At 34.6% G+C, this 26832-nt stretch overlaps 5 protein-coding genes across 9 annotated transcripts; all 5 read right to left on the bottom strand.

Annotated features, from left to right (window-relative positions):
• Positions 1-580: 580 nt before the first annotated feature.
• Positions 581-4584, bottom strand: LOC135838654 (heat shock 70 kDa protein II-like). 4 transcript variants are annotated; one of them, XM_065354381.1, is made up of 9 exons: positions 4353-4584; positions 4024-4152; positions 3640-3863; positions 3366-3514; positions 3076-3285; positions 1631-3000; positions 1363-1473; positions 1112-1218; positions 581-1037 (listed from the first exon to the last, which is right to left on the bottom strand). In XM_065354381.1, the coding sequence occupies exons 3-8, from the start codon at positions 3839-3841 to the stop codon at positions 1200-1202; spliced, it is 2061 nt and encodes a 686-aa protein (XP_065210453.1). In that variant the 5' UTR covers positions 3842-3863; positions 4024-4152; positions 4353-4584; the 3' UTR covers positions 581-1037; positions 1112-1199. The 4 variants fall into 4 exon arrangements, with proteins under 4 accessions (XP_065210453.1, XP_065210450.1, XP_065210452.1 ...); XM_065354378.1 differs by having other exon boundaries at positions 1367-1473; positions 4353-4583; XM_065354380.1 differs by having other exon boundaries at positions 1367-1473; positions 4024-4156; positions 4353-4583.
• A 1347-nt stretch (positions 4585-5931) lies between these two features.
• On the bottom strand, positions 5932-8512 carry LOC135838657 (heat shock cognate 71 kDa protein-like). Its single transcript, XM_065354385.1, has 5 exons — positions 8260-8512; positions 7920-8142; positions 7649-7797; positions 7361-7573; positions 5932-7283 (listed from the first exon to the last, which is right to left on the bottom strand). Exons 2-5 carry the CDS (start codon positions 8128-8130, stop codon positions 6243-6245), a joined length of 1614 nt encoding a protein of 537 aa, XP_065210457.1. The 5' UTR covers positions 8131-8142; positions 8260-8512; the 3' UTR covers positions 5932-6242.
• Positions 8513-10135: 1623 nt separating this feature from the next.
• Positions 10136-13765, bottom strand: LOC135838650 (heat shock 70 kDa protein II-like). 2 transcript variants are annotated; one of them, XM_065354371.1, is made up of 7 exons: positions 13424-13765; positions 13053-13269; positions 12786-12934; positions 12479-12688; positions 11050-12407; positions 10793-10899; positions 10136-10688 (listed from the first exon to the last, which is right to left on the bottom strand). In XM_065354371.1, exons 2-7 carry the CDS (start codon positions 13252-13254, stop codon positions 10666-10668), a joined length of 2049 nt encoding a protein of 682 aa, XP_065210443.1. In that variant the 5' UTR covers positions 13255-13269; positions 13424-13765; the 3' UTR covers positions 10136-10665. The 2 variants fall into 2 exon arrangements, with proteins under 2 accessions (XP_065210443.1, XP_065210444.1); XM_065354372.1 differs by lacking the exons at positions 12786-12934; positions 13424-13765 and having other exon boundaries at positions 13053-13172.
• Positions 13766-17871: 4106 nt separating this feature from the next.
• Positions 17872-21943, bottom strand: LOC135838649 (heat shock 70 kDa protein II-like). Its single transcript, XM_065354370.1, has 8 exons — positions 21593-21943; positions 21219-21436; positions 20959-21106; positions 20621-20831; positions 19197-20548; positions 18923-19029; positions 18746-18821; positions 17872-18671 (listed from the first exon to the last, which is right to left on the bottom strand). Exons 2-7 carry the CDS (start codon positions 21418-21420, stop codon positions 18787-18789), a joined length of 2055 nt encoding a protein of 684 aa, XP_065210442.1. The 5' UTR covers positions 21421-21436; positions 21593-21943; the 3' UTR covers positions 17872-18671; positions 18746-18786.
• A 1782-nt stretch (positions 21944-23725) lies between these two features.
• Positions 23726-26323, bottom strand: LOC135840649 (heat shock 70 kDa protein II-like). The gene is made up of 6 exons (XM_065357273.1): positions 26122-26323; positions 25828-25976; positions 25531-25740; positions 24089-25458; positions 23814-23924; positions 23726-23732 (listed from the first exon to the last, which is right to left on the bottom strand). Exons 1-6 carry the CDS (start codon positions 26321-26323, stop codon positions 23726-23728), a joined length of 2049 nt encoding a protein of 682 aa, XP_065213345.1.
• Positions 26324-26832: the final 509 nt, after the last annotated feature.

Raw genomic sequence — 26832 nt, forward strand, 5'->3', positions numbered from 1 at the left:
CCCAATTTCATGTTTGGAGAATTACATCTGTGGGAAGTCTTCCATCTATGTAATTATTCTCACTAATATTGCGTTTTGAAGAACATTTTTGACATGCACGAAAAAGTGTAGGTTTCGAGAATTTACAGCGACCTTTGAAAAATTTGGGCCTTCAAAAAATACCAAGTGAAAAATAAAAATTCAACTTTCGTTTTGTCTGAAAATTCAAATAGGATTAAAATTTAAATGTGACAGAAAATGGAAGTTTCTCGAGATATACTTGAAATAACTTGCAATTCAATTTTTTCACCAGTTCATTCAATTTTCGCAGAATTTTGAAAAATTTAAAACCCCATAGAATTCTCAACTCGACCATTTGGTAAAACTGAACTTCACTGAACAAAATTTGTGACTGAGAATTTTCTAAGTGAATTGATTTAGGTAATACAAATTTTTAAAATAATAAGATAAATGGATGTGATGGGAGGGTGAAAATAAACGCAACGTCATGACATTTCGATAGGTAACCATGAAAAAACAAGTAACTAACTCAAAGCAACCTCTTTGATGAACTTAAACGAATAAAACAGATACACCTACATTCAGCATCCTTCTTTCTTATTCTGCTCTTCATCAACCAATATAGAAAAAGACGATTTTGGATTACAGCATATCTACTTAATAAGAGAAAAAAATGCATTTCATGATAATGATACCCCTGTAAACTAATGTAAAACAATTCCCAAACAATAAGCATGAAAGGTACTGGTATTGAACATAGTACCTACTTATATTCACATTACACATTGGCAAGTAATTTTTCATTCATAATGACTACTATATCTACGCATCTTCAGAAAAAAACAGCATACAAAAATACAAAATAACACAAAATAAAAATATCAAGTACCTAGATACCTCGATAAAACACATTTTAAAAAAAGTTGTACTCAAACTAATTATTACAGACACCGTTGATTTAATCGCCTATAAACCGATCGTCAGCAATAAAATCAAACTCTGCGCCTTGGATAAAATCATTGGAAAACATTTAAAATCTGAAATAAAATTTGAACTCATTAGCGAGATGCAATTCATCACTCTCGAAATTATTAACGCTTTCAAAATTAACCTCAAAGTGTAGAAGACGAAGTAAAAATCGCAAAAATGTTGAAGTATCTATACTTGAATTTATCGAATACATTCACGCGGTGGTGTTATTACCTCGAATTGCTTTCACTGTAAAACAAATATTTAATACATACATAAACGAGCACGTATAAAATATATAATGGGTACCCTGGTACCCAGCTGTTCAAAATTAAGTTATCTTTTATAACATCATTTCTCCATGCATAAAAGAGAAAGCACGCGCATACCTACCTACCTAGTTTGATGAGAGTAGTTTTCGCTTTCATTAAAGTCAGCCAATACATATTTCCTATTTCCCGGTCTCCTTTGTACAGGTCGGGATGATATTTGGACGCTATATCCCTGTAAATTCGATTAAAAAAATAAATCTCAATCTCCAATTCTTGACACGTTGAAATAATCGAATTTCTCATTGGATGATCACCGATTTTATCAAATATCTCTCCAATGTAAAAAAACACACATTCACAAAATCAAAACAAAATTGATGCGAATTTACCTGTAGGCATTCTTGATTTCATCTTCGGAGGCATCTATCGACACTTTCAACATTTCACGATATTTGTCGTTTTCTTTAGTAGGACAGCGAGCTATCGAGATAATTACATCGAATATTTTGTGTAATTCTTTTTGCTTACGTTCGTACTGCTCTTTTCCAGCTGTTATGTTAGAATTCAACCAGGCGATGGTTTCTTCGCATTTTTTCAAAATCACGTCTTTATCATTTAGATTAATTTTACTTCTCAATTTTTCATCTTGTATTGTACTCCTCACGTTAACACAGTACGTTTCTAAAGCATCCTTGGCGACTAATGCAGCTTTTCGGCTTTCTTCTTCGGATCGCAATTTTTCAGCATCCTCGATCATACGCTCAATTTCATCTTTACTGAGACGACCTTTATCGTAGGTGACGGTCAGTTGGTTTGATACACCGGTAGATCTTTCGACGGCAGTTACGTTCAATATACCGTTAGCATCGATTTCGAAGGTTACATCAATTTTAGCTTCTTTAGCGGGTTTAGAAGGGATTCCAGAAAGTCTAAATTCACCAAGCAAATAATTATCCTTCCCAAAAAAATACTCGCCTTCCAATACTGTAAACCATTGACTGGTTTGATAATCATCAACCGGACAAAAAGTTGCCGTTTGTCTGGCTGGAATTGAGGTGTTACGTTTGATAATGACATCCATTAAAGGATCAACTCCACACTTATTATTAATCAGAATTCCCAACGATAATGGAGTAACATCCATCAGTACTATTCCCAGCACTTCCTTCGATATGACACCATTTAGTATGGCAGCTTGTACAGCAGCTCCATACGCTACAGCCTCGTCAGGATTAATTGATTGGCTCAGTTCTTTTCCGTCGAAGAAATCTCGTAGCATTTTCTGTACTTTGGGAATGCGTGACGAGCCTCCCACCAAAACGACGTGATGAATTTGAGTTTTCTTAATAGCAGCATCTCGGATGGCTTTTTCAACCAATTCCATTGCTTTTTTGAAGAAGTCTGAGTTTAATTCTTCAAAACGGGCACGAGAAATTGAACTGTAGAAATCGACAGCATCGTAAAGAGACTCAATTTCGATAGTGGCAACAGTGGCTGATGATAAAGTTCTCTTCGCTCCTTCGCAAGCAGCTCTGAGACGGTGCTTGGCTCTATTGTTTTCCGAGAGATCTTTATTGTATTTTCGTTTGATTTCTTCAACAAAATAGTTCACCATTTTATTATCAAAATCTTCTCCACCCAAGTGTGTGTCACCGGCAGTTGAAATTACTTCAAAAACGCCATTCCGAATAGATAAAAGGGAGACATCAAAAGTTCCACCTCCGAGATCGAAAATCAAGATGTTTTGCACGTCGGAATTCTGAAAAAATTGAAATGATTTAGTTGATCAATGTTCGGTAAAAGTTTACTAAAACAATAGGTACCTACTACCTACTCTTTCTTCTAGACCGTAAGCAATGGCGGCAGCAGTAGGTTCGTTAATGATACGTAATACGTTTAATCCGGCAATTTTAGCAGCATCTACCGTTGCTGCTCTTTGAGCATCGTTGAAGTAAGCGGGTACTGTAATTACAGCACTCTTGACTGTTTTACCTAGATATGTTTCAGCTGTCTCTTTCATTTTTCGTAACACCATCGAAGATATCTGCAGAAAAATCGAATGTCGTATCATAATGAACTCAAAACGTTCACGTTGCGAAAGACTGTAAAAATATGTACACTCACTTCTTCGGGGAAGTACTTTTTTGAAATGCCTTGGAATTCAACTTCGATTTTCGGACTGTTGTTATCATTAATGAGCTGGAAGGGCCAGTGCTTCATGTCGGCCTGAACTTTATCATCATTGAATTTACGACCCATAAGTCTTTTGACATCTACGCACACCATCGAAAACAAACATTACTAAACTTTATTAGATTTATATGAATAGTTAAATGAAGTATCAATAATATTTCCATTAGTTTTCAATTACGAGAGAAGAGAATAATTCCTAACTTACCGAAAACTGTATTACGTAGGTTTCTGGTAGACTGTTTTTTGGCTGGCTCTCCGACCAAGATTTCGATATCTGTAAAAGCGACATAACTCGGCGTGGTTCTGTTACCTTGATCGTTCGCAATAATTTCAACTTTTCCATGCCGGAAAACACCAACGCATGAGTACGTAGTACCCAAGTCGATTCCAATCGCTAAGTCGCTCATTGTTATTGATACTAGCAAGCAGCTGTAAATCAGAAACCACAACATTACGTAGGTGTACTTGCAACTTTACTAATTCGGCAATAATGTTGTACATAGGTTTAGGTATTAGTAGAATTTTTATAATCTTTCTACTCTAAATAAATTTTATACAAAAGTGAATTCAAAATGAAAATAAAACATACCAGAGAAAGGTAAATTGAAAGACACTTGAATTGAATACTCGAGCTAGAAGTTACAGGTAACTATGACTCCGTAATATGGAACATTAAATCAATTGGAATTTTATTCATTGGTATGGATGGATATGAATACTTCCTGCAATTAGAAACACGTAAGATTAGGCACTGATTCTCCAATGTAATTGAGAATGAGAAGGTTCGTAATACTTATGCTATATGTAGGCATCATTACGAAAGTATAAGTTCATTAACTCACTCTTTGCCACGAAAGTGTTACTGGAACACTTTTTCTAGAAGTAACACGATTTGAAATGAAGTCACAAAACACTTACCTAATTCAAATTCTTCTAAAACAAGTGAACTTTTTAATTTAATGAGCTATCCACATTCACAATCACATTACAGAAGTGCACAGATTCGCACGAACATTCCATTGCATATGCATTTGCAAAACTGACTTGATGTTGATAACCAGACGAACATCATCATCACTCATCAGCGAGATAGCGATAAAAAGGACATGCATTGTATTGTGTATTGCATAATCGTAAGATTGAAGGGCACAGGGAAATAACCAGATACCTACCCGCATAAAGTCAGAGTCGCTTTTTCAACTTTCGTTTCATTTTACTTTACGACGTTTTAAATTACCAGACTTCATCCTACCTGGTCCAGAATTTTAAAATTAGAAGGAGTGAAAATCAACTTGGGCAAAAAGTTGAGTTGTAGCTTATGTAATGTTCGATCAATTCAATGAAAAAATGTTATGATTTTTATTTTTTTTGACAATTTTTTTCTCATAACTAGGGTAATGTGCTGGTCGAAACAACATACTCAGTTTCCGCTTTGAAAATATCTGCTTAAATGAGGATAAAAAGCGATAAACTCGTACAATATTCCGATAATAAGTCAAAACTCTATTTTTAGCTGCCCTAATTAAATTATACGCCTTTTGAGAAATATATCAATTTTAGAGAAGTCGAAAATCAAGCTGAAGGAGGCTCCAAAATGTCTCAAAATCATAAATTTTGGATATGGTAGGTTGATTTTAGACAAAAAATGAACAACCAATAACCATTCGTGCAAATTTCAAAAATTGCTCTACACAGAAAATCTTTGATTTTTTGGATTTTTTCCTTATAAAATAAATTCTGGTTTAAAAAACGCACTACTTGAGTTGTTGAGGTGTACGCCTCGGAATCGGACAGATGTGGATAAACTCTCTAAAAAGTTCGAGAATGTGGCTAATAATGTAATAACTGCGCCAAATGAACTGGAAGACTTTGTACCGAGCGAATTTTTGAATTTTTCCAAGTTTTTGATCAGCATTGAAAGTAGTGAAACGTTTTATACAAATTGAGGTAATAGAGGTGGGATTTGCGGCAATGAAAAGCTCACTTTTTTGAAAAAAGTTGTTCAATTTTGAACACATTTTTTCAACTATTTTGCTTGGTTCAGTATTCAGTTTTTCTTGTACATCTGGTACAGTCATCAGCCACACTTACAAATTCTACATAAAATTTGCTATCCAGCCGCGCAAACCACAACACTTCACCTATCACAGTCTCCCTATGGTGTAATGTTGAAAGTAAAAGACAAAATGAAAAAAAAAAATTTGAATGGTCATAAATCTGCCCCTGTGGCATGGAGGTTAGGCAAACATGTGTACTGTACATGATCTTGGTATGAGTTGCCTATGTTGCTGATGGAAGGAGGTTATTCCTTCTTCAATCAAAACAGAACATGATAGTCTTGAATTGCTGAGGTATAAGTAGAGGTACCTACTTACCTAAGATTTTCATTTACTTATCATTATCTACTGGGCGACTGTACTCGCAAAAATTAGGTATACTTGGAGAATTTTTAAAACATGAATTGATTAAGTACCGCACAAAAATAAATTATGCAGTCTCATTCGTTATATGATATATTTTTCATTCATAATGAACTTTAAAACCACAATTTTTGTGGAAAAAAATCAACGCGCAGGTAGGAATTAAATAAAATAACAAACATGATCAATTGACCACTCAAAAACAAAATACTTGATTTAAAAAAAAATAAAAATCCTCAACTAGGTAATCTATAACATGATTAAATCCTGTCAAACCCAACAAAATGAAAATAACTCAAAATATAAACATTTGTCAATTGTCATAATTGAAACAAGAAAGTACTTATCGAAATATGATGAGCCAATATTAAATTTCAGCGTATTCCTTTCATAGCACCATGGTCTTCAGGCAGCTTTCGGCGTCTTGAACCATACGGTTAATTTCTTTCTTAGTAAGACGACCTTCATCACGCGTAATGGTAAGATGTTTGGAATTACCGGTTGATCTTTCGACAGCAGTCACGTTTAAGATACCATCAGCATCGATTTCGAACGTTACGTCAATTGCAACTTGGCCGGCGGGTTTCAGAGGAATATCTGTGAGCCTGAACTTACCAAGGCAGTGATTTTCTTTCGTAAAAGCACATTCACCTTCGTAAACATCAATAACAACCGCAGGTTGATTATCATCCATTGTGGAGTATCTTTCAGTTCTTTTTGCAGGAATAGCCGTGTTCCGTTCAATTATAACGCTCATTTTATTATCACGTCCAACACTAGTACCCAAAGAAAATGGTGTAACGTCAATCAATACTAAATCTCGCACAGCCGTCGATCTTTCTCCGTTCAATATTGCCGCCTGAACGGCGGCTCCATAGGCTACAGCTTCATCCGGATTGATCGATTTGTTCAATGGCTTTCCCACGAAAAAATCTTGCAACATCTTTTGTATTTTAGGGATTCGAGATGATCCGCCAACTAAGATCACTTGATCGATTTTAATTTTATCGATCTTATTCTTAGCATCTAGAATTGCTTTTTTAACCAGTGCAATTGCGTTTTGAAAGAAATCAATGTTCAATTCTTCAAACTTAGCTCGCGTTATCGTACTATAAAAGTCGATGCCATCGCACAGAGAATCGATTTGGATTTTGGCCATCGTAGTAGATGATAAAGTTCTCTTTGCTAGTTCGCATTGGGTTTGCAGGCGACGACGAGCTCTCCAGTTTTGACTTAGATCTCTTCCGTGTTTACGTTGAAATTCTTGAACAAAATGTTCGACCATTCGGTTGTCGAAATCTTCACCTCCCAAGTGCGGATGACCGGCGGTTGAAATAACTTCGAATTCACCGTTTTGGATGGTTAAAATGGATACGTCGAAGGTTCCGCCGCCGAGATCGAAAATCAAAACCGTTTGTTTGGCGGAGTTCTGAAAAAATCGAAAATGAATTAGTCGATTATTGTCTCGAAAAATTCACTACGTATAATAATAATACCCATACGTACTTTATTCTGTAAACCGTAAGCGAAGCCAGCGGCAGTAGGTTCGTTGATAATACGTAATACATTCAAACCGCAGATAATACCGGCATCTTTTGTGGCCCGTCTTTGAGAATCGTTGAAATAAGCTGGAACGGTGATAACAGCATTCTTGACAGTTCTACCATCAAGATAAGCTTCAGCGGTTGCTTTCATTTTTTGTAATATCTTCGCGGATATCTGTGATAGATACATTATAAGTCATAAAGCACCAAACGACTAATAAATATCAATAGGTAGGTACTCTAGACTTACCTCTTCAGGAATAAACATTTTATTAGTGCCTTGGAAATCAACTAGGATGTTGGGTTTGTTCTCATAATTACGAACTCGAAAAGGCCAGTGCTTCATATCGGCCTGAACAGTAGCATCATTAAATTCACGGCCCATCAATCGTTTAACATCTGCACACAAAGATAAACAAATATACGTATACCTTGGCGAATTGCACTTTAAATAAATTGAACACATAGTTAACACGACCACGTGTGTCGATGCAAAATCGAATACAAAATTTGAGACTTACCATAAATGGTATTTTTCACGTTCCTCGCTGCCTGATTTTTCGCTGCTTCTCCTATCAACATTCCTTCTTCGGAAGAAAATGCCACGATACTGGGGGTTATTCTGTTACCTTGATCATTGGCGATAATTTCAATTTGGTCATGCTGGAAAACAGCGACGCACGAGTACGTAGTACCCAAATCTATACCGATAGCTGGAGCTGGAGTGCCCATTTGTACTGGTACCTGTTATAATATTGCAAACACAAATTCACTAGTACCTGGCTAGCTTATTTTAATCTCTAAGTATAAGTACAACATAAAATAGCTGAACTAAAACAAAAATGTCAAGTCAAAACATACCAATCTTTTATACTCGTAGGTACGTGAACCCCTTCCTTTTACTTCCTTGTACACTTGCACGATGAAACACTGAGATGAGATTCAACCAACGGATAATTGTTACTAATCACGAATTACGTACTCCAATTAATCGAATAAATATCACCAGAAAATTACAATTCACGAAATAACACGTCCGAGGACTAGATTTTCAATTGAAGATGAAGAATGATGAATGAGATAACTGATTATCTGATAAGTCACCTAAGCTAAAGCACTATAGTTTCACTCAGATGAAATCGGTCGGCCATCTTTGGTGCAGAATAACAATTGAATTTCATGAAACGTCACAGTGACGTCACTTGACGGACAGCAGTGCTGTGTTGTGATTGGCTGAAATCATTCATTTTGCACCAAAGATGGCCGACCGATTTCATCTGAGTGAAGGTATAGTGCCTTACCTAAGCGAGATAGCGATAAAGGATGTGCATTGTATTGCATACTCGTAAAATTGAAGGGTACTGGATACAGGGAAAGATTACACGAAAGTGTATTTTTCGAAAATTTACAGCGTTCAAAACACTGTTTTCCTCATCTCGTATCAAAAGTAGGCCAGAACCTACAACAATGGAACCTACGTTATTTATTGAAATTCAGATGTGCCTCTATGGGACGCTTATTATTTACTTCATCGAATTACCTAATAATAATTACAAGATTACAACAATTTTTTGTTTGTTTCCTAATTTTACTAAATATTATTTTAGGTTTTGTAACTATGTACTACAGAACTGTACCTAGTGTATTTATTGAAAAGAATTTACATATTTTTATTTTGTTACTCGTAAATCTTTTTACTTTTTTCCCCTTAAAAATCTAAACCACAGGAATTTTGAATGATTCATGAAACGAATGGTAGAAATTTCATCTCGATAATTTTTTTGAACTGCTTCTTCCCTCTTGCCAGAGAATTATTGGTCGATCCCAAACTGGAAAATTTCTTGGATAAACCGTAGTTAACTGTTAGGTATTTGTTTGTTTGCAAAGGTACCTACCGGCTACCTCAATTTACAAAATAAGTATTTGACATCAAAAATGACTTGTATTAGCGAGGGGTATTAAAAAAAATAATAATAAATAAATAAATAAATATCTACTTGTTTATTAGAAGCTTACAAATTTTTTATGTATTTCTCAAGTTGCAATATTATTGGCAGATAATCCCACAGTAACGTTTGACAAGATATTTTTTTCCAAAATACACTAGACAAACTAGGTACCTACTACCTATTTGCACGAGAGAGTTTTCGTTTAGAAAGCAGACACGAAATTTTTTCATTAGTGGGCGCACATATGTATGTACATATTAGATACGAATAAACAACTCCCCCCCCCATGGTATTTATTCAAGGAGAAACGGTACACAAATCAATCAAAAACTTGGCCAACTTGGGATTAATACTGGAACTGGAGTTGGAAAATTCTAATCTGGTGTCTAAAGCTAAATTATTTTATCGCTAAAAATGAAATTTCATTTAATATTATTTTTTCGGACGTACCTATCAAAGGTTTTTCACACTTTCCTTCACTAATACCTAAAGGTTATATTCAATTTCGCTTTGGTAGGTTCATCTAAGCTGATTTAATCTATTTTCCATTTTTTTCCAAGAATTTTGAAATGCTCATCATAATACATAAAAACTACCAGATAAATTGTACGTATTAAGAATAAAAACACTCGATGCTGCAAAATTCAATCACACAAATACAAGATCGCCTCAGACGAATTGTTTTCGATACCGGAAAATTCTCTTTCTTACGTAAGCCTGATAGACTCAATTTTTTTTTTTCAATGATAAAAAAGATGGACATCCCTAAAGATTAAAAAACGTAGGGGTACATTCATAGGTTTTTTGAACAGAAATATTTTTACAATCAATAATGCAGTTGCAAACTAAAGAATACCGCACCAGTACTTAAGTATTACATATTCCTATTATCACGTACACGATTTTACAAGTAAGTATTATACATTCACTAATTAGGCATATCTATCTTTTCTTGGAAAAAATCAGAATACAAGTAAGAACAATAAAATATAAAAATATGTTACATTATAAAAATACATTACATAGGTAAATAGAAAAATATTATATCACAGATATCACTAATTTAATCGCAGACACATCACCACCAATAAATCAAAAAATAAAGCTCCGTACAGATATTAAAATAAGTAACCTTTGGAATCTGCAAAAACAATTTATTAAATTTCGTTGAAGATGAAATATTTTCAGGTTCTCGAATTCACCTTAAATTGGAAAAAGTGGCGCCGGAAACAGAAAAACGATGAAGCATAGGTAATTTATTGGCGAATGGCGATGCTATAGGTAGATAGGTACTCGTACTTTCAAGCGCTGGAGTTGATTAATTCCCAAATATTCCGTTTACTGCAAAACAAAATCAAGTAAGTAAGTAGGTATAATAACGAATTGTTTAAAATTGAATAATTTCTCATTGCGCTACCTACTTCTCCATATTTACGCATACCTACCTAAATTAATAAGACCATCTTTCGCTTTCATAAACGTAAGCCAATACATAATTCCTATTTCCTTGTCTCCTTGATACTTGTCAGGGTGAAATTTGGAGGCTATTTCCCTGTAAATAAGATTTAAAGATACGTAAATTATCCAAACACATTATAATCGAATTTTTCATTAGATTAATCATCAATTCCTAGACATCTCTACCTAGAGTAAAGGGAGTCGAATATTTATAAAATTGAAAAAAAAATTATCGCAAATTTACCTGAAGGCATTCCTGATTTCATCTTCGGAGGCATCTTTTGACACTTTCAATATTTCGTAGTATTTGTCATACTTTTTATAAGGGAACTTAGCTATCGAAATGATTATATCAAATATGTTTTGCAATTCTTCTTGTTTACTCTCATATTGCTCTTTCTCAGCAAACTGATCAGAATTCAACCGGGCAATGGTTTCTTCGCATTTTTTCAAAATCACGTCTTTATCGAATTCATCAATCTTATCAGTCCATTTTTTATCCTTCACGATGCTAATTACACTGGCACAGTATGATTCCAAAGACTTTTTGGCGTTTAGTGTAGCTTTTCGTTTTTTATTTTTGGCTCGATAATCTTCAGCATCATTAATCATGCGATCAATTTCGTCCTTGCTGAGACGATTTCTATCGTATTTGATGGTAATTTGATTCGAGCTACCGGTCGATTTTTCAACGGCGGTTACTTTTAAGATACCATTGGCGTCGATTTCGAAAGTTACATGGACTCTAGGTTCACCAACAGGTGCTGGAGGGATGCCAGTAAGAGTGAGCATATCGAGTAAATGATTATCCTTCGACAATGCATATTCTCCTTCGAACACTTTGAAACACAGAGAGGTTATATTATCGTCTAATGTGGTGAAATCTCTGGTTTTTCTAGTTGGAATGGGCGTGTTACGTTCAATGACCACGGCCATTCTATTGTTAATACCATCATTAATACCTAATGACAAAGGCGTGACGTCGAATAACACCACATCTTTCACTAGCTTCGATTTGTCACCGATTAGTATGGCAGCGTGTACAGCAGCTCCATAGGCTACAGCTTCGTCCGGATTGATGGATTTATTTAATTTTTTCCCATCGAATAAATCTTGCAACAATTTCTGAATTTTCGGGATGCGAGACGAGCCACCAACTAAAACGACGTGATGGATTTGAGTTTTGTCCATTTTAGCATCTTCAATCGCCTTTTCTACTAATTTCATTGCGTTCCGAAAATAATCAGCGTTTAATTCTTCAAAACAAGCACGAGTAATCGACGTGTAGAAATCAATACCATTGTAAAGAGCTTCGATTTCAATATCAGCTACATTAGCCGACGATAAAGTTCTCTTCGCTGCCTCGCAGGCGGTTCGTAGACGGCGTAAAGCTCTTTTGTTTTTACTGAGGTCTTTAGTGTGTTTACGTTTGAATTCTCCGATGAAATAATCGACCATTCTGTTATCAAAATCTTCGCCACCCAAGTGAGTATCTCCGGTAGTTGAAATCACTTCAAAAGTACCATTATGGAGTGTTAAAATGGAGACGTCGAAAGTTCCTCCGCCGAGATCAAAAATTAATACATTGTGAACTCCGGAATCCTGAAAAATTTATTGATGCTTTATATAGTCGACTTAATGATCAAAAAATTTACTGAAAAAGCGATACTCACTTGTTTTTCTAGACCGTAAGCGATGGTGGCAGCGGTGGGTTCATTAATAATACGTAATACGTTTAAACCAGCAATTGTGGCAGCATCTATGGTAGCTGCTCTTTGAGAATCGTTGAAATAGGCTGGCACAGTGATTACAGCATTTTTAACCGTTTTGTCTAGGTAAGCTTCGGCTGTCTCTTTCATTTTTCGTAACACCATCGCAGATATCTGTGGAAAAAAAAAATCAAATCAAAGTAAATACATTTATGTAACTAGTAAGTAGGTACCTAACAATCATCCATCTAATAACGTCAACAGCGCTCACCTCTTCGGGAAAATACGTTTTAGAAGTGCCTTGTAATTCAACTTTGATTTTCGGCTTGTTCTTATCATCAATGATCTGAAAAGGCCACCGCTTCATATCGCTCTGAACGGTATCATCGTCGAATTTACGACCCATAAGTCTTTTAACATCTACGCATGTCAATAAACAAATAATTTCCTCATTAGGGATAGAAACAAAGTAGGTACCTACTTATCGAATATCGTGATACAAAAACGAAGAATACGAGTAGAAAAACTTGGAACTCACCGAAAACGGTATTATTCAGATTCCTAGTGCACTGATTTTTAGCTGCCTTTCCAATTAAGATTTCGATATCTGTGAAAGCGACGCAGCTCGGCGTGATTCTTTCACCTTGATCGTTAGCGATAATTTCAACTTTGCCATGTTGGAAAACACCAACACACGAGTTCGTTGTTCCTAAGTCAATCCCGATCGCTGGATCATCCATTGTTGTATCTATATTCTATATTACGGATGGGAACACAAAATTACTTATGGCAGTTTCATTATTAGGCAGGTACCTATACCTAATACTTAAATATATATGTACGATTCAAGCTAGTGATACTGAATATGAAATTACAGAAGTGAATCAAGTTTGAGAAGAGAAAACATACCGAAGTTTTTCTTTATCAGGTAAATTTATACACGTCTCATTCTAGAAGTTTAAAGTTGCACGACACCAATACACGAATATCGAACCGGTTGAAATTCGCATTAATCGCTAAATAACTTAATTAGGACACGACTTTTTCAAATAAAATGCAATTTACACTGATAAAATGAAGCTTCAAATGCAAGATTTTAAAATATGGCAATCTATCTACGTTACGCGTTATCAATGTTTGAACGCTTCAAAACTCGCACAAGAACCAACAGAGGATACATTGGGTAAAATAAATGAAGACTTATCTTCACGTTTGGCGATAAGACTGCGTGTATGCGAAACCTGCAGCCAAATACCCATAACTTGGGCAGCTAGAAATTGAGTTGCAGCTTGTGCTCGATCGATTCGATGAAAACATTTTATGATTTTTTTTTTGAATTTTTTTCTCATAACTAAATGAATACGATGGTCAAAAAAACACACTCTTAGTTTCCAATTCGTAAAATAGGACGATAATATGCCAAAATTCTATTTTTAGTTGCTCTATAATCAATAAGTATATTTATTAGGTTACACGCTTCCTACAGAAATTTTATAAATTCTGAATAAATCGAAAATCAAAACGACGAAGGGACCAAAATGGCTCAAAATGATGAAATCCAGATATTATAAGTTGGTAAATGACAAAATATGTACAACCGTTCGTGCACATTTCAAAAATTCCCATGCATATAGAAAATTTTTGTTTTTTTTTTTAATTTTTCCTTATATTCTGGTTAGGTGTTCGCCTCGAAATTGGCCAGATGCGGATAAACTAGTTAAAAAGGACGAGAATAATCCACAACTCGATTTTTATCTGCCCAAGTTGATTTCCACTTAATTTCTGGAGGAATTTCAAAATTCTGGAGCAATCGAAATTTGCGCTGGAGGCCCGGAATGAACAGAAATAATGGTAGAGGCACCAAATATGGACCACTTTTTTTTGGAGGATTGCCACTTGAAAACTATAGGAGGTAGAAACCTCCACAAAGGCTTAAAATGAAGTTCCATCCTTCCACCAACACTGTACAAAACTTTAGGGGTGAAGGTCAACTTTAAGTATGTTTTTTTTATTGTTGAGTGATGAGTGTCAAAATGACAGTTTGAAATTTTGGACGCCTAATATGGACCACCTATAAAATTTCAAAATAAACATACTTTCACATTTTTCAAAAGGTCATATTTATTTGAAGAGTGATATTCCAAAACTCGCTTTGTCCATTTTCACAACTTTTCAGGAGAGAGGAAAAACAGTTTCCCTTTAAACGGGTAAATTGGCTTTTTAGGCGAGTTTCGCACTTTATTTGGGTGGATTTATGATGTAGGAGTGTAGGTATACATTTCATCCACTAAATACTGCTGAAAAAAATTTCAATAAAAGTGGACAAAGCGCGTTTTGGAACATTATTTTTTTTAAATTTTTTAGTGAATTGGCTATTTAGGTGAGTTTAACACCTCATTTTGATAGGTTGATGATGTAGGAATGTGAGTTAATACTTCATCTACCAGGTACCACTGAAAACCCAACTTGGAATATCACTCTTCATTTGTAGAAATGAATAAAAAAACTTATTCTCAGCAGTTCAGGTTAATTTTGAATAATTTTTTTCAAATTGTTGAATGACGAGTGTCAAAATGACAGTTCAAAATTTTGGACGCCTAATATCCACCACCTAAAGAATAATTTCAAAATAAACATATTTTTACGTTTCAAAACATCATATTTATTAGTAGAAATGAACAAAAAAAAGTATTTCAAGCATTCCCCTTTTCAGTGGCTGTAAAAAATGAGTAAAAAATTCAATATCACAGGTGGTCCATATTAGCGCACCCCAATGCCCCATAAAAAAAAACTTTGCACCAAAAATTTCTGTACATACTCTCATTTTTAGCAAAAACTGATCACTCCAGCAGAAACTACATCCTTTTTTGATATCATAAACATCATTGACATTTAGAAAATTACACCACATAATATATTTTAATAAAAGTTGAAAAAAACACTAAAAAAATTTTTCAGTGTCTCAAAACAGTTTTTTGTAAATTTCTCAGCGAGTTTTGAGTTTACAGTTGTAATTTTTATCTCATTCGTTTTTTTGATGAAAAATACATCAGAATACATTTTTTCCTGGCCGATTGCGCCAATTACCAACGAGAACGGGCGCTGGTCCATATTGCGGACTGGTCCATAATTGGTGCCCTTACCCTTAATCAAGTTTCAACTTTAAAGACTACTTTTTCCATTTTTTTTAAACAATAAAATTATAGATTCTAACTTTGTAACCAAGCTCCTCAATTACTTATGTATTATAGCGTCTGCGTCACAACAAAGGCATACTTACACTTGCAGCCCATAAAACTTTTTTTGAGTTTAAAATTTCCCTAAAATGATCGAAAAATGTAAGTAATTAGGCAGTTGCACGTTGTGAATCGTCTTTTTTAGTTAGGTAGGTAGAGGTACATACAAGATGAATTTGTTTTCCAACTGTAAGGTTTGGGCGCGATTTCGAGTGGGTATTCGCTAGGCCCAAAATTTTCAAATAATTGCCCAAAATGGCAGAAAAATATGAAGACAGATGCACCTTTGTGAATCGTATTTTTTTTATTTATAAGACGAGTTTCCTGAGGTTTGGGCGCGATTTGAGTTTGCACTACTGAAAGGGTTTTCTTTGGGGTCAAAATTTTCAAAATATTGCCCAAGAATCGTCAAAAAATGCGATTGGATTATCACAACTTTCGGAGTTGTCTGAAACTCAACTTGTGGCTAGAAAAAAATACGATTCCCACAATTATTCCGAGCCATCGCATTTTTCGACATTTTTTTAAGAATTCGGGTCTCATTCCTTCCAAAAATACCTGGATAAAAAGGTCTTTTTATATTAGGTACCTACCTAAGTATGTGTATTACTAGGTAAATTGCCTCACTTTAATGACGCTATTTTGCCCAAAGGTGAAGTACGAGTATGATGAGATAATTCCGTCAAAACTGCCAAGAAACTGAAAATTTCATTTCGATGGTTTTTGCGCTTAAATTAGGTAAGTACTTATGTAGTTACGTAAGAGTATCTACAAGGGAGAGGGGGGAGAAGTAATAATTTTTCCTTAATTTTTATAGTAATTAGGTAGTGAAAAAAATACGTTACCTACAAAAAATAATTTTCCGAAATTACCCAACACTTGATGCCGAACCGGGATGAACCACCTTGTAAAATAGTTGCGAACTGGTAAAACTCTACATATTTTTAGCTGTCCTAATTAATTTACACGCCTTTTGAGAAATTTAACAATTTCAGAGAAGTCGAAAATCAAGCTAATAGAGGCTCCAAAATGTCTCAAAATGATAGAATTTAGATATGGTAGGTTGGTCTAAGACAAAATACAACCAATAACCATTCGTGCAAATTTCAAAAATTGCCCTACATTGGATTTTTTCCTTATAAAATATTCTGGATAAAAAATGCACTACTTCAGGAATTGAGGTGTACGCCTCGAAATCGGACAGATGTGAATAAACTCCTTAAAAAGGTCGAGAATTAACTGCAAGTCGATTTTCAAACGCTGGAGGCTCCAGAATGAGCAGAAATAGTGAAATTCGGTACCTATATAAATAAATTATTCATTCATTAGGTATATATTATAATTATAATATACCTAATGAATGAATAATTAGTTACGATTACTTTTTATTAAATACATATCGGCAAAGTAGAAATAAATAACACACCTAGGTACTTATCGTGAATTACGACTTATGAGGGCCGCTTTCGACACCCTAGAATCTGGAAATGCATGATTTGGGCAGCTGTGTTTCGAAGAATATTTTTGACATGAACACGAAAGTGTATTTTTCGAAAATTTACAGCGTTCAAAATACTGTTTTCCTCATCTCGTATCAAAATTAGGCCAGAACCTAAATTATTTTTTGAAATTCAGATGTGCCTCTATGGGACGCTTATTTACTTCATCGAATTAACTAATAATTACAACAATTATAGTTTTTGTTTGTTTCCTAATTTTACTACAAAATCCAAATCACAGGAATTTTGATTGATTCGTTTCATCAAGTCGAGTACCATGTAGAAATTATTATTGGTCGATCCCAAACTGGAAGATTTCTTGGATGAACCGTTGTTTATTTGTTTGCAAAGATACCTAGCTACCTACCTACCGCGCGGCTACCCCAATTTACAAAATAAGTATTTGATATCAAAAATGTATTAGTGGAGGCTATTAAATAAATACCTACTTATTGCTTCGAAGCTTACAAATTTTTTATGTATTTCTCAAGTTTCCATATTATTGGCAGATAATCTCACAGTAACAAACTATATTTACACGGGCGAGTTTTCGTTTAGAAAGCAGACTCGAAATTTTTCATTAGTGGGCGCACATATGTATTAGATATGAATAAACAAACCAAAAAAAAAAAGTATTTTATACAAGGAGAAAAGGTAGGTACACAAATCAATCAAAAACTTGCGATTAATACCTACTGGAGTTTGAAAAATTCTTATGTGATATCCAAAGCTTAAATTATTTTATCGCGGTTATATTCAATTTTGCTTTGGTAGGTTCATATAAGCTGATTTAATCTAGTTTACAGTTTTTTTTTCAAGAATTTTGAAATGCTCATCATAATACATAAAAACTAGGTACCAAATAAATTGTAAGAATAAAAACACTCGATCCAGCAAAATTCAATCACACAAAAAAATATAAGATTACCTCAGACAAATTATTTTTGATACCGGAAAATTTATCTTTTTTACGTAAGTCTGATGAGCTCAACTTTTTTCTCAATGATAAAAAAAAATGAACATCCCTAAAGATTAAAAAAGGTAGGTATTCATAGATATTTTTGAGCAGAAATATTTTTACAATCGATAATGCATGCAGTTGCATACTAAAGAATACGGCACCAGTTGGCACTTACTCAAGAATTACATAACATATTATCATTATCACATACTTACATGATTTTACAAGTAAATAATATTATACATTCATTAATTAGGCATATCTATCTTTTCTTGAAAAAAATCAGAATGCAAGTAGGAACAATAAAATAAAAATAACATTATAAAAATACTTACATTACATAAATAGAAAAATATTTCAGACTACCTCACAGATATCACTAATTTAATCGCAGACACATCACCAACAATAAATCAAAAAAAGCTCCGTATGGATATTAAAATAAGTATAACCTTTGGAATCTGCAAAAACAATTTATTAAATTCCGTTCCGTTGAAAAAAATGGCGCAGGGAACAGAAAAACGATGAAGCATACCTATCTAACTAAAATTGGCGATTCTATAGGTAATCGTACTTTTAAGCGCTGGAGTTATTTCCAAATATTCCATTTACTGCAAAACAAAAACAAGTAGGTAAGCAAGTATAATAACGAATTGTTTAAAATTGAATAATTTCTCATTACGCTACTTTCTCCGTATTTACGTATACCTACCTAAATTAATGAGGCCATCTTTCGCTTTCATAAAGGTAAACCAATACATATTTCCTATTTCCTTGTCTCCTTGATACTTGTCGGGGTGAAATTTGGAGGCTACCACCCTGTAAATAAGATTTAAAGACATCATAATTCATAAATCATCCATTAAAATCGAATTTTCCATAAGTAGATTGATCAATGATCATCTATTTCCAGACGTCTCTCCCGAGAGTGAAGAGAGTTGAATATGAATGTTTATAAAATTGAAAAAAAATTATCGCAAATTTACCTGTAGGCATTCTTGATTTCATCTTCGGAGGCATCTTTTGACACTTTCAATATTTCGTAGTATTTGTCGTTTTTTTTATAAGGGAACTTGGCTATCGAAATGATTATATCAAATATGTTTTGTAATTCTTCTTGTTTACTCTCATATTGCTCTTTCTTAGTAGACTGATCAGAATTCAACCAGGCAATGGTTTCTTCGCATTTTTTCAAAATCATATCTTTATCGAATTTATCAATTTTATTATTCAATTTTTTATCCTTCACGATGCTCATTACACTGGCACAGTATGATTCCAAAGACTTTTTGGCGTTTAGCACAGCTTCTAGTTTTTTATTTTTGGCTCGGTAATCTTCAGCATCATTAATCATGCGATCGATTTCATCCTTGCTGAGACGATTTCTTTCATATTTGATGGTAATTTGATTCGTGCTACCGGTCGATTTTTCAACGGCGGTCACCTTTAAGATACCATTGGCGTCGATTTCGAAAGTTACATCAACTATAGCTTTACCAGCAGGTGCTGGAGGGATGCCAGTAAGAGTGAATATATCAAGTAAATGATTATCCTTCGACAATGCATATTCTCCTTCGAACACTTTGAAACACAGATAGGTTATATTATCATCTATGGTGGTATAATCGTTGGTTTTTCTTGTTGGAATGGGCGTGTTACGTTCAATGACCACACTCATTTTATGATCATAATCAGCATCAATACCCAATGATAACGGTGTGACATCGAATAATACCACATCTTGCATTAACTTCGATTTATCACCGCTTAGTATGGCAGCTTGTACAGCAGCTCCGTAGGCTACAGCTTCGTCTGGATTGATGGATTTATTCAAATCTTTCCCATCGAAGAAATCTTGCAACAATTTCTGAATTTTCGGGATGCGAGACGAGCCACCAACTAAAACGACGTGATGAATTTGATTTTTGTCCATTTTAGCATCTTTAATCGCTTTTGCTACCAATTCCATCGTGTTCCGAAAGTAATCAGCGTTCAATTCTTCAAAACGAGCACGAGTGATCGACGTGTAGAAATCGATACCAATAGCCTCGATTTCAATATCGGCCACATTGGACGACGATAGAGTTCTTTTTGCTGCCTCGCAGGCAGTTCGTAGACGGCGTAAGGCTCTCTTATTTTTGCTGAGGTCTTCATTGTGTTTACGTTTGAATTCTCCGATGAAATAATCGACCATTTTGTTATCAAAATCTTCGCCACCCAAGTGAGTATCTCCGGCAGTTGAAATCACTTCAAAAGTACCATTATGGAGTGTTAAAATGGAGACATCGAAAGTTCCTCCGCCGAGATCAAAAATTAATACATTGTGGACGCCGGAATCCTGAAAAAAATTATTGATGCATTATAGTCGACTGAATGATTGAAAAATTTTCGGAAAAATCGATATACCTACTTGTTTTTCTAGACCGTAAGCGATGGCGGCAGCGGTGGGTTCATTAATAATACGTAATACGTTTAAACCAGCAATTGAGGCAGCATCTAAGGTGGCTGCTCTTTGAGAATCGTTGAAATAGGCTGGCACAGTGATTACAGCATTTTTAACCGTTTTGTCTAAGTAAGCTTCGGCTGTCTCTTTCATTTTTCGTAACACCATCGCAGATATCTGTGGGAAAAAAAATCAAATCAAAGTAAATAGATATGTAACTAAGTAAGTAGGTACTTCGGTAGGTACCTAACAATCATCCATTTAATAACGTCGAACTATGTCAACACTGTCAACAGCGCTCACCATCTTCGGGAAAATACGTTTTAGAAGTGCCTTGTAATTCAACTTTGATTTTCGGTTTGTTCTTATCATTAATGATCTGGAAAGGCCACCGCTTCATATCACTCTGAACTGTATCATAGTCGAATTTACGACCCATAAGCCTTTTAACATCTGCGCATGCCAATAAACAAATAATTTTCTCATTATATATTGAAACAGAGTAGAGTACGTATCGTATCTTGGTACAAAAACAAAGAATACGAGCAGAAAAATTGAAACTCACCGAAAACGGTATTATTCAGATTCCTAATGCACTGATTTTTAGCTGCCTTTCCAATTAAAATTTCGATATCAGTGAAAGCGACGCAACTCGGCGTGGTTCTTTCACCTTGATCGTTGGCGATAATTTCAACTTTTCCATGTTGGAAAACACCAACACACGAGTTCGTTGTTCCCAAGTCAATCCCGATCGCTGGAGCATCCATTGGTGTAGATATCTATCTATGGTTGGGAATACAAAATTACTCGTGACAGTTTCATTATTTGACAGGTAGATGTATGTACCAGTACCTATACCTACTACTTAAGTATAGGTACGACTCAAGCTACTGAATATAAAATTACAGAAGTAAATCAAATACATATGAGAAAACATACCAAAGTTTTTCTTTGTCACGTAATATTTTTACACACTTTCTAGAAGTTTGAAGTTGCACGACACCAATACACAAACATCAAACCGGTTGAAATTCGTATTAATCGTTAAATAATTACCTACAATATTATGACGTTTAAAAAATGCAATTTACACTAATAAAATGAAGCATCAAATGCTAGATATTAAAATATGGCAATCTACGTTACGCGTACTCGACGTTTATACGATTCAAAACTCGCACAGAAACCAACCTGAGGATACATTGGAATGAAAAATAAATGAAGCCTTATCTTCACGTTTGGTGATAAGACAGCGTTTATGCGAAACCTCCAGCCAATTACCAACTCGATAATACTGGCATTCTACTTCTATTCTTTGGTAATCTCTTTCATCATTCATGAGTAATTTGCAGCCGTATCTTCCATTCATCCCTTGATTTTGTTAATTAATTTACCTATATTCAAATTTGTTGCATTATTGCATATTTTTTCGCTATTGGTTCGTCATTTATTTTGCGAAGAAAGCAGAAGATTGATAATCATAATTATGCAAATGAGATAGATTCCTTCGCCATTTCGTAAGAAATATACAGGAATAGATACCTATTACCTACCAATAACTTGGGTACTTAGCTAAGAATTGGGTTAGTTGAATATGCTAGTCAAAAAATACATTCATAGTTTCCAACTTTTAAAATAGACCGATAATAAGCCAAAATTCTATTTTTAGCCACCCTAATTGATATACCTACAACGCTTTCTAGAGAAATTTTAAAATTCTAAAGAAATCGATGATCAAGTTAATGAAGGCACCAAAATGGCTCAAAATGATTAAATTCGTAGGCTATGTATAGGTAAGTAAATAACAAAATACAACCATTCGTGCACATTTCAAAAATTGCCCTACCTACACAGACAATTTTTGGTGTTTTGAATTTTTTCTTAAGTAGGTATAAGTATTCTAGTTTTTAAAAAAAACTTCAGGTGTCCGCCTCGTAATCGGTCAGATGGAGATAAGCTCGTAAAAATAATGGTCGAGAATAATCCACAACTCGATTTTTACTTGCCCAAGTTGATTTCCACTCGATTTCTGGAGGAATTTTAAAATTTTGGAGAAATCAAAGCCTGTGCTGGAGGCTCTAGAATGAAAAGTAATAACCAAGTTTGAACTTTCAAAAAATTATAGATTTTTTATATGCCCACATTTTTTTAAAAGGTTAGTGTGAACTTCATTTTTAGAAAAGATAGAAAATGAATAGTGATAATTCTGGATTACAACATACTTAATAAGGGAAAAAAATATTATTATTTTTGTAAAAATTGTCAAAAAATGCATTTCAAGATGATACACACACTAGTGAACTATAACGTAAAACAATTCTGTACTTAGGTATGTAGGAACTGCAGGTATTGAACATAATACCTACTTAGTCGTATATTCACATTACTCTAGCAAGTAATTTTTCACTCATAATAACTACCATTACCTACGCATCTTAGAAAAAAATAACAAAAAAAACACAGCATATAAAAACAAATAACACAAAATAAAAATAATAACAAAGTACCCCAATAGAACACATAAAACAAAACAAAAAAAAATTGTAAACCAATTATTACAGACACCGTTGATTTAATCGCTTATAAACTCGTCAGCAATAAAATCCAAATCTGCGAAAAAATGCAAAATCTGCAATAAAATTTAAACCCATTAGCGGGATGCAATTTATCACTCTCGAAATTAATTACTTAAGCTTTCAAATGTACCTCAAAATGTAGAAAATGAAGTAAAAATCGGAAAAATGTTGAATTACCCGTACTTGAATTTATCAAATACATTTATACGGTGGTGTTTGTACCTCGTATTGCGTTCACTGTAAAAGAAATGATTAATACATGAACGAGCAGGTATAATAAATAATAATTAACTGTTCAAAATTGAGTTTTCTTTCAGAACACCATTTTTTCCATGCATAAAAGAGAACGCACGTGCATACAGGGTGACCAGAAATATCGAGTACCCCAAAGAAAGTTTTTCATTAAAAATATAGGTTGGCAACGTGAAATGGATGCATATGATTAGTGGAATGTTATCTCTCCAGTCCAACAACCAATCATGTGCTATCATTATTATCATTCACTGTGACCAGCCAAAGAATTTTAATTTTTAGTAGAAAACTTTTTTAGGGGTACTCGATATTTCTGGGCACCCTGTACTTACTTAGCTAGTTTGATGAGAGAAGTTTTCGCTCTCATGAAAGTCAACCAATACAGTTTTCCTATTTCCTTGTCTCCTTGGTATAGGTCGGGATGGTATTTGTAAGCTATTTTCCTGTAAATTCGAATTTAAAAAATAAGTCTTAATCTCCTTATATTCTTCACACGTTGAAATAGGTAATCGAATTTTTTATTGCTTTATTACCGATTTCTTCGAATACCTCTCAAACGTAAAAAAAATACAATCGCAAAATCAAAACAAAATTGATGTAAATTTACCTGTGTGCATTCTTGATATCATTTTCGGAGGCATTTTTCGGAACGTTCAACATTTTACAATATTCGTTGTTTTCTTTACTGGGACAGCGAGCTATCGAGATGATTACATCGAATATTTTCTGTAGTTCCTCTTGCCTACGTTCGTACTGCTCTTTTCCAGCTGTTGTGTCAGACTTTAACCAGACAATGGTTTCTTTGCATTTTTTCAAAATCATTTCTTTATCAGATATATTAATTGTACTTTTTAATTTTGCTTCTTCTATTGCGCTTTTCACATCAACACAATATGTTTTTAAAGCATCCTTGGCGACTAATGCAGCTTTTCGGTTTTTTTCTTTGAATCTCAATTTTTCAGCGTCCTCGATCATACGCTCGATTTCATCTTTACTGAGACGACCTTTATCGTACGTGATGGTGAGTTGGTTTGTCCTACCAGTGGATCTTTCGACGGCGGTTACGTTCAACAAACCGTTAGCATCGATTTCAAAAGTTACGTCGAAAATAACATCACCGCGCAGTTTAGCAGGGAATTCAGTGAGTTTAAACGTACCAAGCAGATGATTATCCTTCGAATAAAGATACTCGCCTTCCAATACTTGAATCCAAAAATTCCTTAGATAACCAGCAGCCGGAGAGAAAGATGTCGTTACTCTGGCTGGGATTGGAGTGTTACGTTTGATAACCACAGACATTATATCTTCAACTCCATTAATATTATTAACCGAAATTCCTAACGACAATGGTATAACATCCATCAACACTATGTCTTGTAAATCCTTCGATTTGACACCATTTAGTATCGCAGCTTGTACAGCAGCACCATACGCTACAGCCTCATCGGGATTAATTGATTGGCTCAGTTCCTTTCCGTCGAAGAAATCTCGTAACATTTTCTTAATTTTGGGAATTCGTGACGAGCCTCCCACTAAAACGACGTGATGAATTTGAGTTTTTTCAATAGCAGCATCTTGGACTGCTTTTTCAACTATTTTCATTGCACTTTTGAAGAGGTCAGAGTTTAGTTCTTCGAAACGAGCACGAGAGATTGAACTGTAGAAATCGACACCATCGTAAAGAGACTCGATTTCGATATCGGCAACAGAGGCTGATGATAAAGTTCTCTTCGCTCCTTCGCAAGCAACTCTCAGACGGTGGAGGGCCCTTTTGTTTTCCGAGAGATCTTTATTGTATTTACGTTTGATTTTTTCAACGAAATAGTTGACCATTTTATTATCAAAATCTTCGCCACCCAAATGTGCGTCACCAGCAGTTGAAATCACTTTGAAAACGCCGTTCCGAATAGTCAAAAGGGAGACATCAAAAGTTCCACCTCCGAGATCGAAAATCAACACGTTTCGCACGTCGGAATTCTGAAAAAATTGAAATGATTTAGTTGATCAATGTTTGGTACAAGTTAACGAAAACAATAGGTAGGTACCTACCTTTTCTTCTAGCCCGTAAGCAATTGCGGCTGCAGTAGGTTCATTAATGATACATTGTACGTTTAATCCGGCAATTTTAGCAGCATCTACCGTAGCTGCTCTTTGAGCATCGTTGCAGTAAGCGGGTACAGTAATTACAGCATTCTTGACGGTTTTACCTAGATATGCTTCAGCTGTCTCTTTCATTTTTCGCAATACCATCGATGAAATCTTTAGAAAAATGAAGTAAAGTGAAGGTCATTATGAACTCAAAACGAACGTATAATTTGCGAAAAATTGAGAAATATGTACACTCACTTCTTCGGGGAAGTAAGTTTGAGAAATGCCTTTGAATTCAACATTGATTTTTGGATTGTTGTGATCATTAATCAGCTGGAAGGGCCAGTGCTTCATGTCGGCCTGAACCGTGTCGTCATCAAACTTACGACCCATCAGTCTCTTGACATCTACGCACACCATCGAAAACAAATAGGTAGGTATCAAAATGATTAGATTTTTACGAATAATTACCTAAATGAAGCACCAATAATATTTATGTACCTATTTCCGTTCGTTCGCAAATACGAGCGGAGAATAATTCCTATAACTTACCGAAAACCGTATTAAGTAGGTTTCTAGGGGCCTGTTTTTTGGCTGGCTCTCCAACCAAGATTTCGATATTCGTAAAAGCGACATAACTCGGCGTAGTTCTGCTACCTTGATCGTTCGCAATAATTTCAACTTTTCCATGCCTGAAAACACCAACGCAGGAGTACGTAGTACCCAAGTCGATTCCAATTGCCAAGTCGCTCATTGTTATTGCATTGATACCAGCAGCAGCTGTAAATCAAGAATAAAAACACATACTTAATTAGGTACCTACGTATAACTGCGTAATAATTATTTCTTGAATAATATTTCTTTATGCTTAGAATTTTAACGAAAAAACATAAGAGCTTTTCGTCAACACGCCAGAAAATGACTCTTTCTGACAATTTCGACAAAAAAAAGAAATTTTTTGATGATTTTGGCAAAAGCAGTGGTTTTTTGGACCATCTTAGCAATAGCAGTACTCTCTATCAATTTTGTCAAAAATTGTTCACTATGGCAATTTTACTTAAAATGGACACTTTTTGACAATTATAACAAAAATTGATTGACGGGGTAAATTTGATGGAGAAAAAAAAGTTCGGCATAAAACAGGACCTTTTGAAACAAAACGAAGATTTTTCAAACATATACCTAAGGAGGAAATTCATTCTATTTGGTAGTTGGTGTGGGAAGGGAGTACAAAAAAGTTATGGGCAACTTTTGAGGATTACC

Source organism: Planococcus citri, chromosome 3, assembly GCF_950023065.1.
Source record: "Planococcus citri chromosome 3, ihPlaCitr1.1, whole genome shotgun sequence".
NCBI classification, from domain to species: domain Eukaryota; kingdom Metazoa; phylum Arthropoda; class Insecta; order Hemiptera; family Pseudococcidae; genus Planococcus; species Planococcus citri.

Bases quoted from the DNA above. Each gene is read 5' to 3' on its own strand.
- LOC135838654 (XM_065354378.1), bottom strand. From the start codon at position 3,841: ATGAGCGACTTAGCGATTGGAATCGACTTGGGTACTACGTACTCATGC. The intron at 3,515-3,639 runs GTAAGTTAGGAA...TGGTGTGCGTAG, and splicing joins CCTACGTAATACAGTTTTCG to ATGTCAAAAGACTTATGGGT. The intron at 1,219-1,366 runs GTAGGTAGGTAT...TTTGTTTTACAG, and splicing joins AACTACTCTCATCAAACTAG to TGAAAGCAATTCGAGGTAAT.
- LOC135838657 (XM_065354385.1), bottom strand. From the start codon at position 8,130: ATGGGCACTCCAGCTCCAGCTATCGGTATAGATTTGGGTACTACGTAC. The intron at 7,574-7,648 runs GTAAGTCTAGAG...TATCTATCACAG, and splicing joins AAATGTTTATTCCTGAAGAG to ATATCCGCGAAGATATTACA. The intron at 7,284-7,360 runs GTACGTATGGGT...CGATTTTTTCAG, and splicing joins CTTACGGTTTACAGAATAAA to AACTCCGCCAAACAAACGGT.
- LOC135838650 (XM_065354371.1), bottom strand. From the start codon at position 13,254: ATGGATGATCCAGCGATCGGGATTGACTTAGGAACAACGAACTCGTGT. The intron at 10,900-11,049 runs GTAAATTTGCGA...TCTTATTTACAG, and splicing joins GAAATCAGGAATGCCTTCAG to GGAAATAGCCTCCAAATTTC. The intron at 10,689-10,792 runs GTAGGTATGCGT...TTTGTTTTGCAG, and splicing joins AGATGGTCTTATTAATTTAG to TAAACGGAATATTTGGGAAT.
- LOC135838649 (XM_065354370.1), bottom strand. From the start codon at position 21,420: ATGGATGCTCCAGCGATCGGGATTGACTTGGGAACAACGAACTCGTGT. The intron at 21,107-21,218 runs GTGAGTTTCAAT...TGGCATGCGCAG, and splicing joins TCTGAATAATACCGTTTTCG to ATGTTAAAAGGCTTATGGGT. The intron at 20,549-20,620 runs GTAGGTATATCG...AATTTTTTTCAG, and splicing joins CTTACGGTCTAGAAAAACAA to GATTCCGGCGTCCACAATGT.
- LOC135840649 (XM_065357273.1), bottom strand. From the start codon at position 26,323: ATGAGCGACTTGGCAATTGGAATCGACTTGGGTACTACGTACTCCTGC. The intron at 25,977-26,121 runs GTAAGTTATAGG...TGGTGTGCGTAG, and splicing joins CCTACTTAATACGGTTTTCG to ATGTCAAGAGACTGATGGGT. The intron at 23,925-24,088 runs GTAAATTTACAT...TCGAATTTACAG, and splicing joins GATATCAAGAATGCACACAG to GAAAATAGCTTACAAATACC.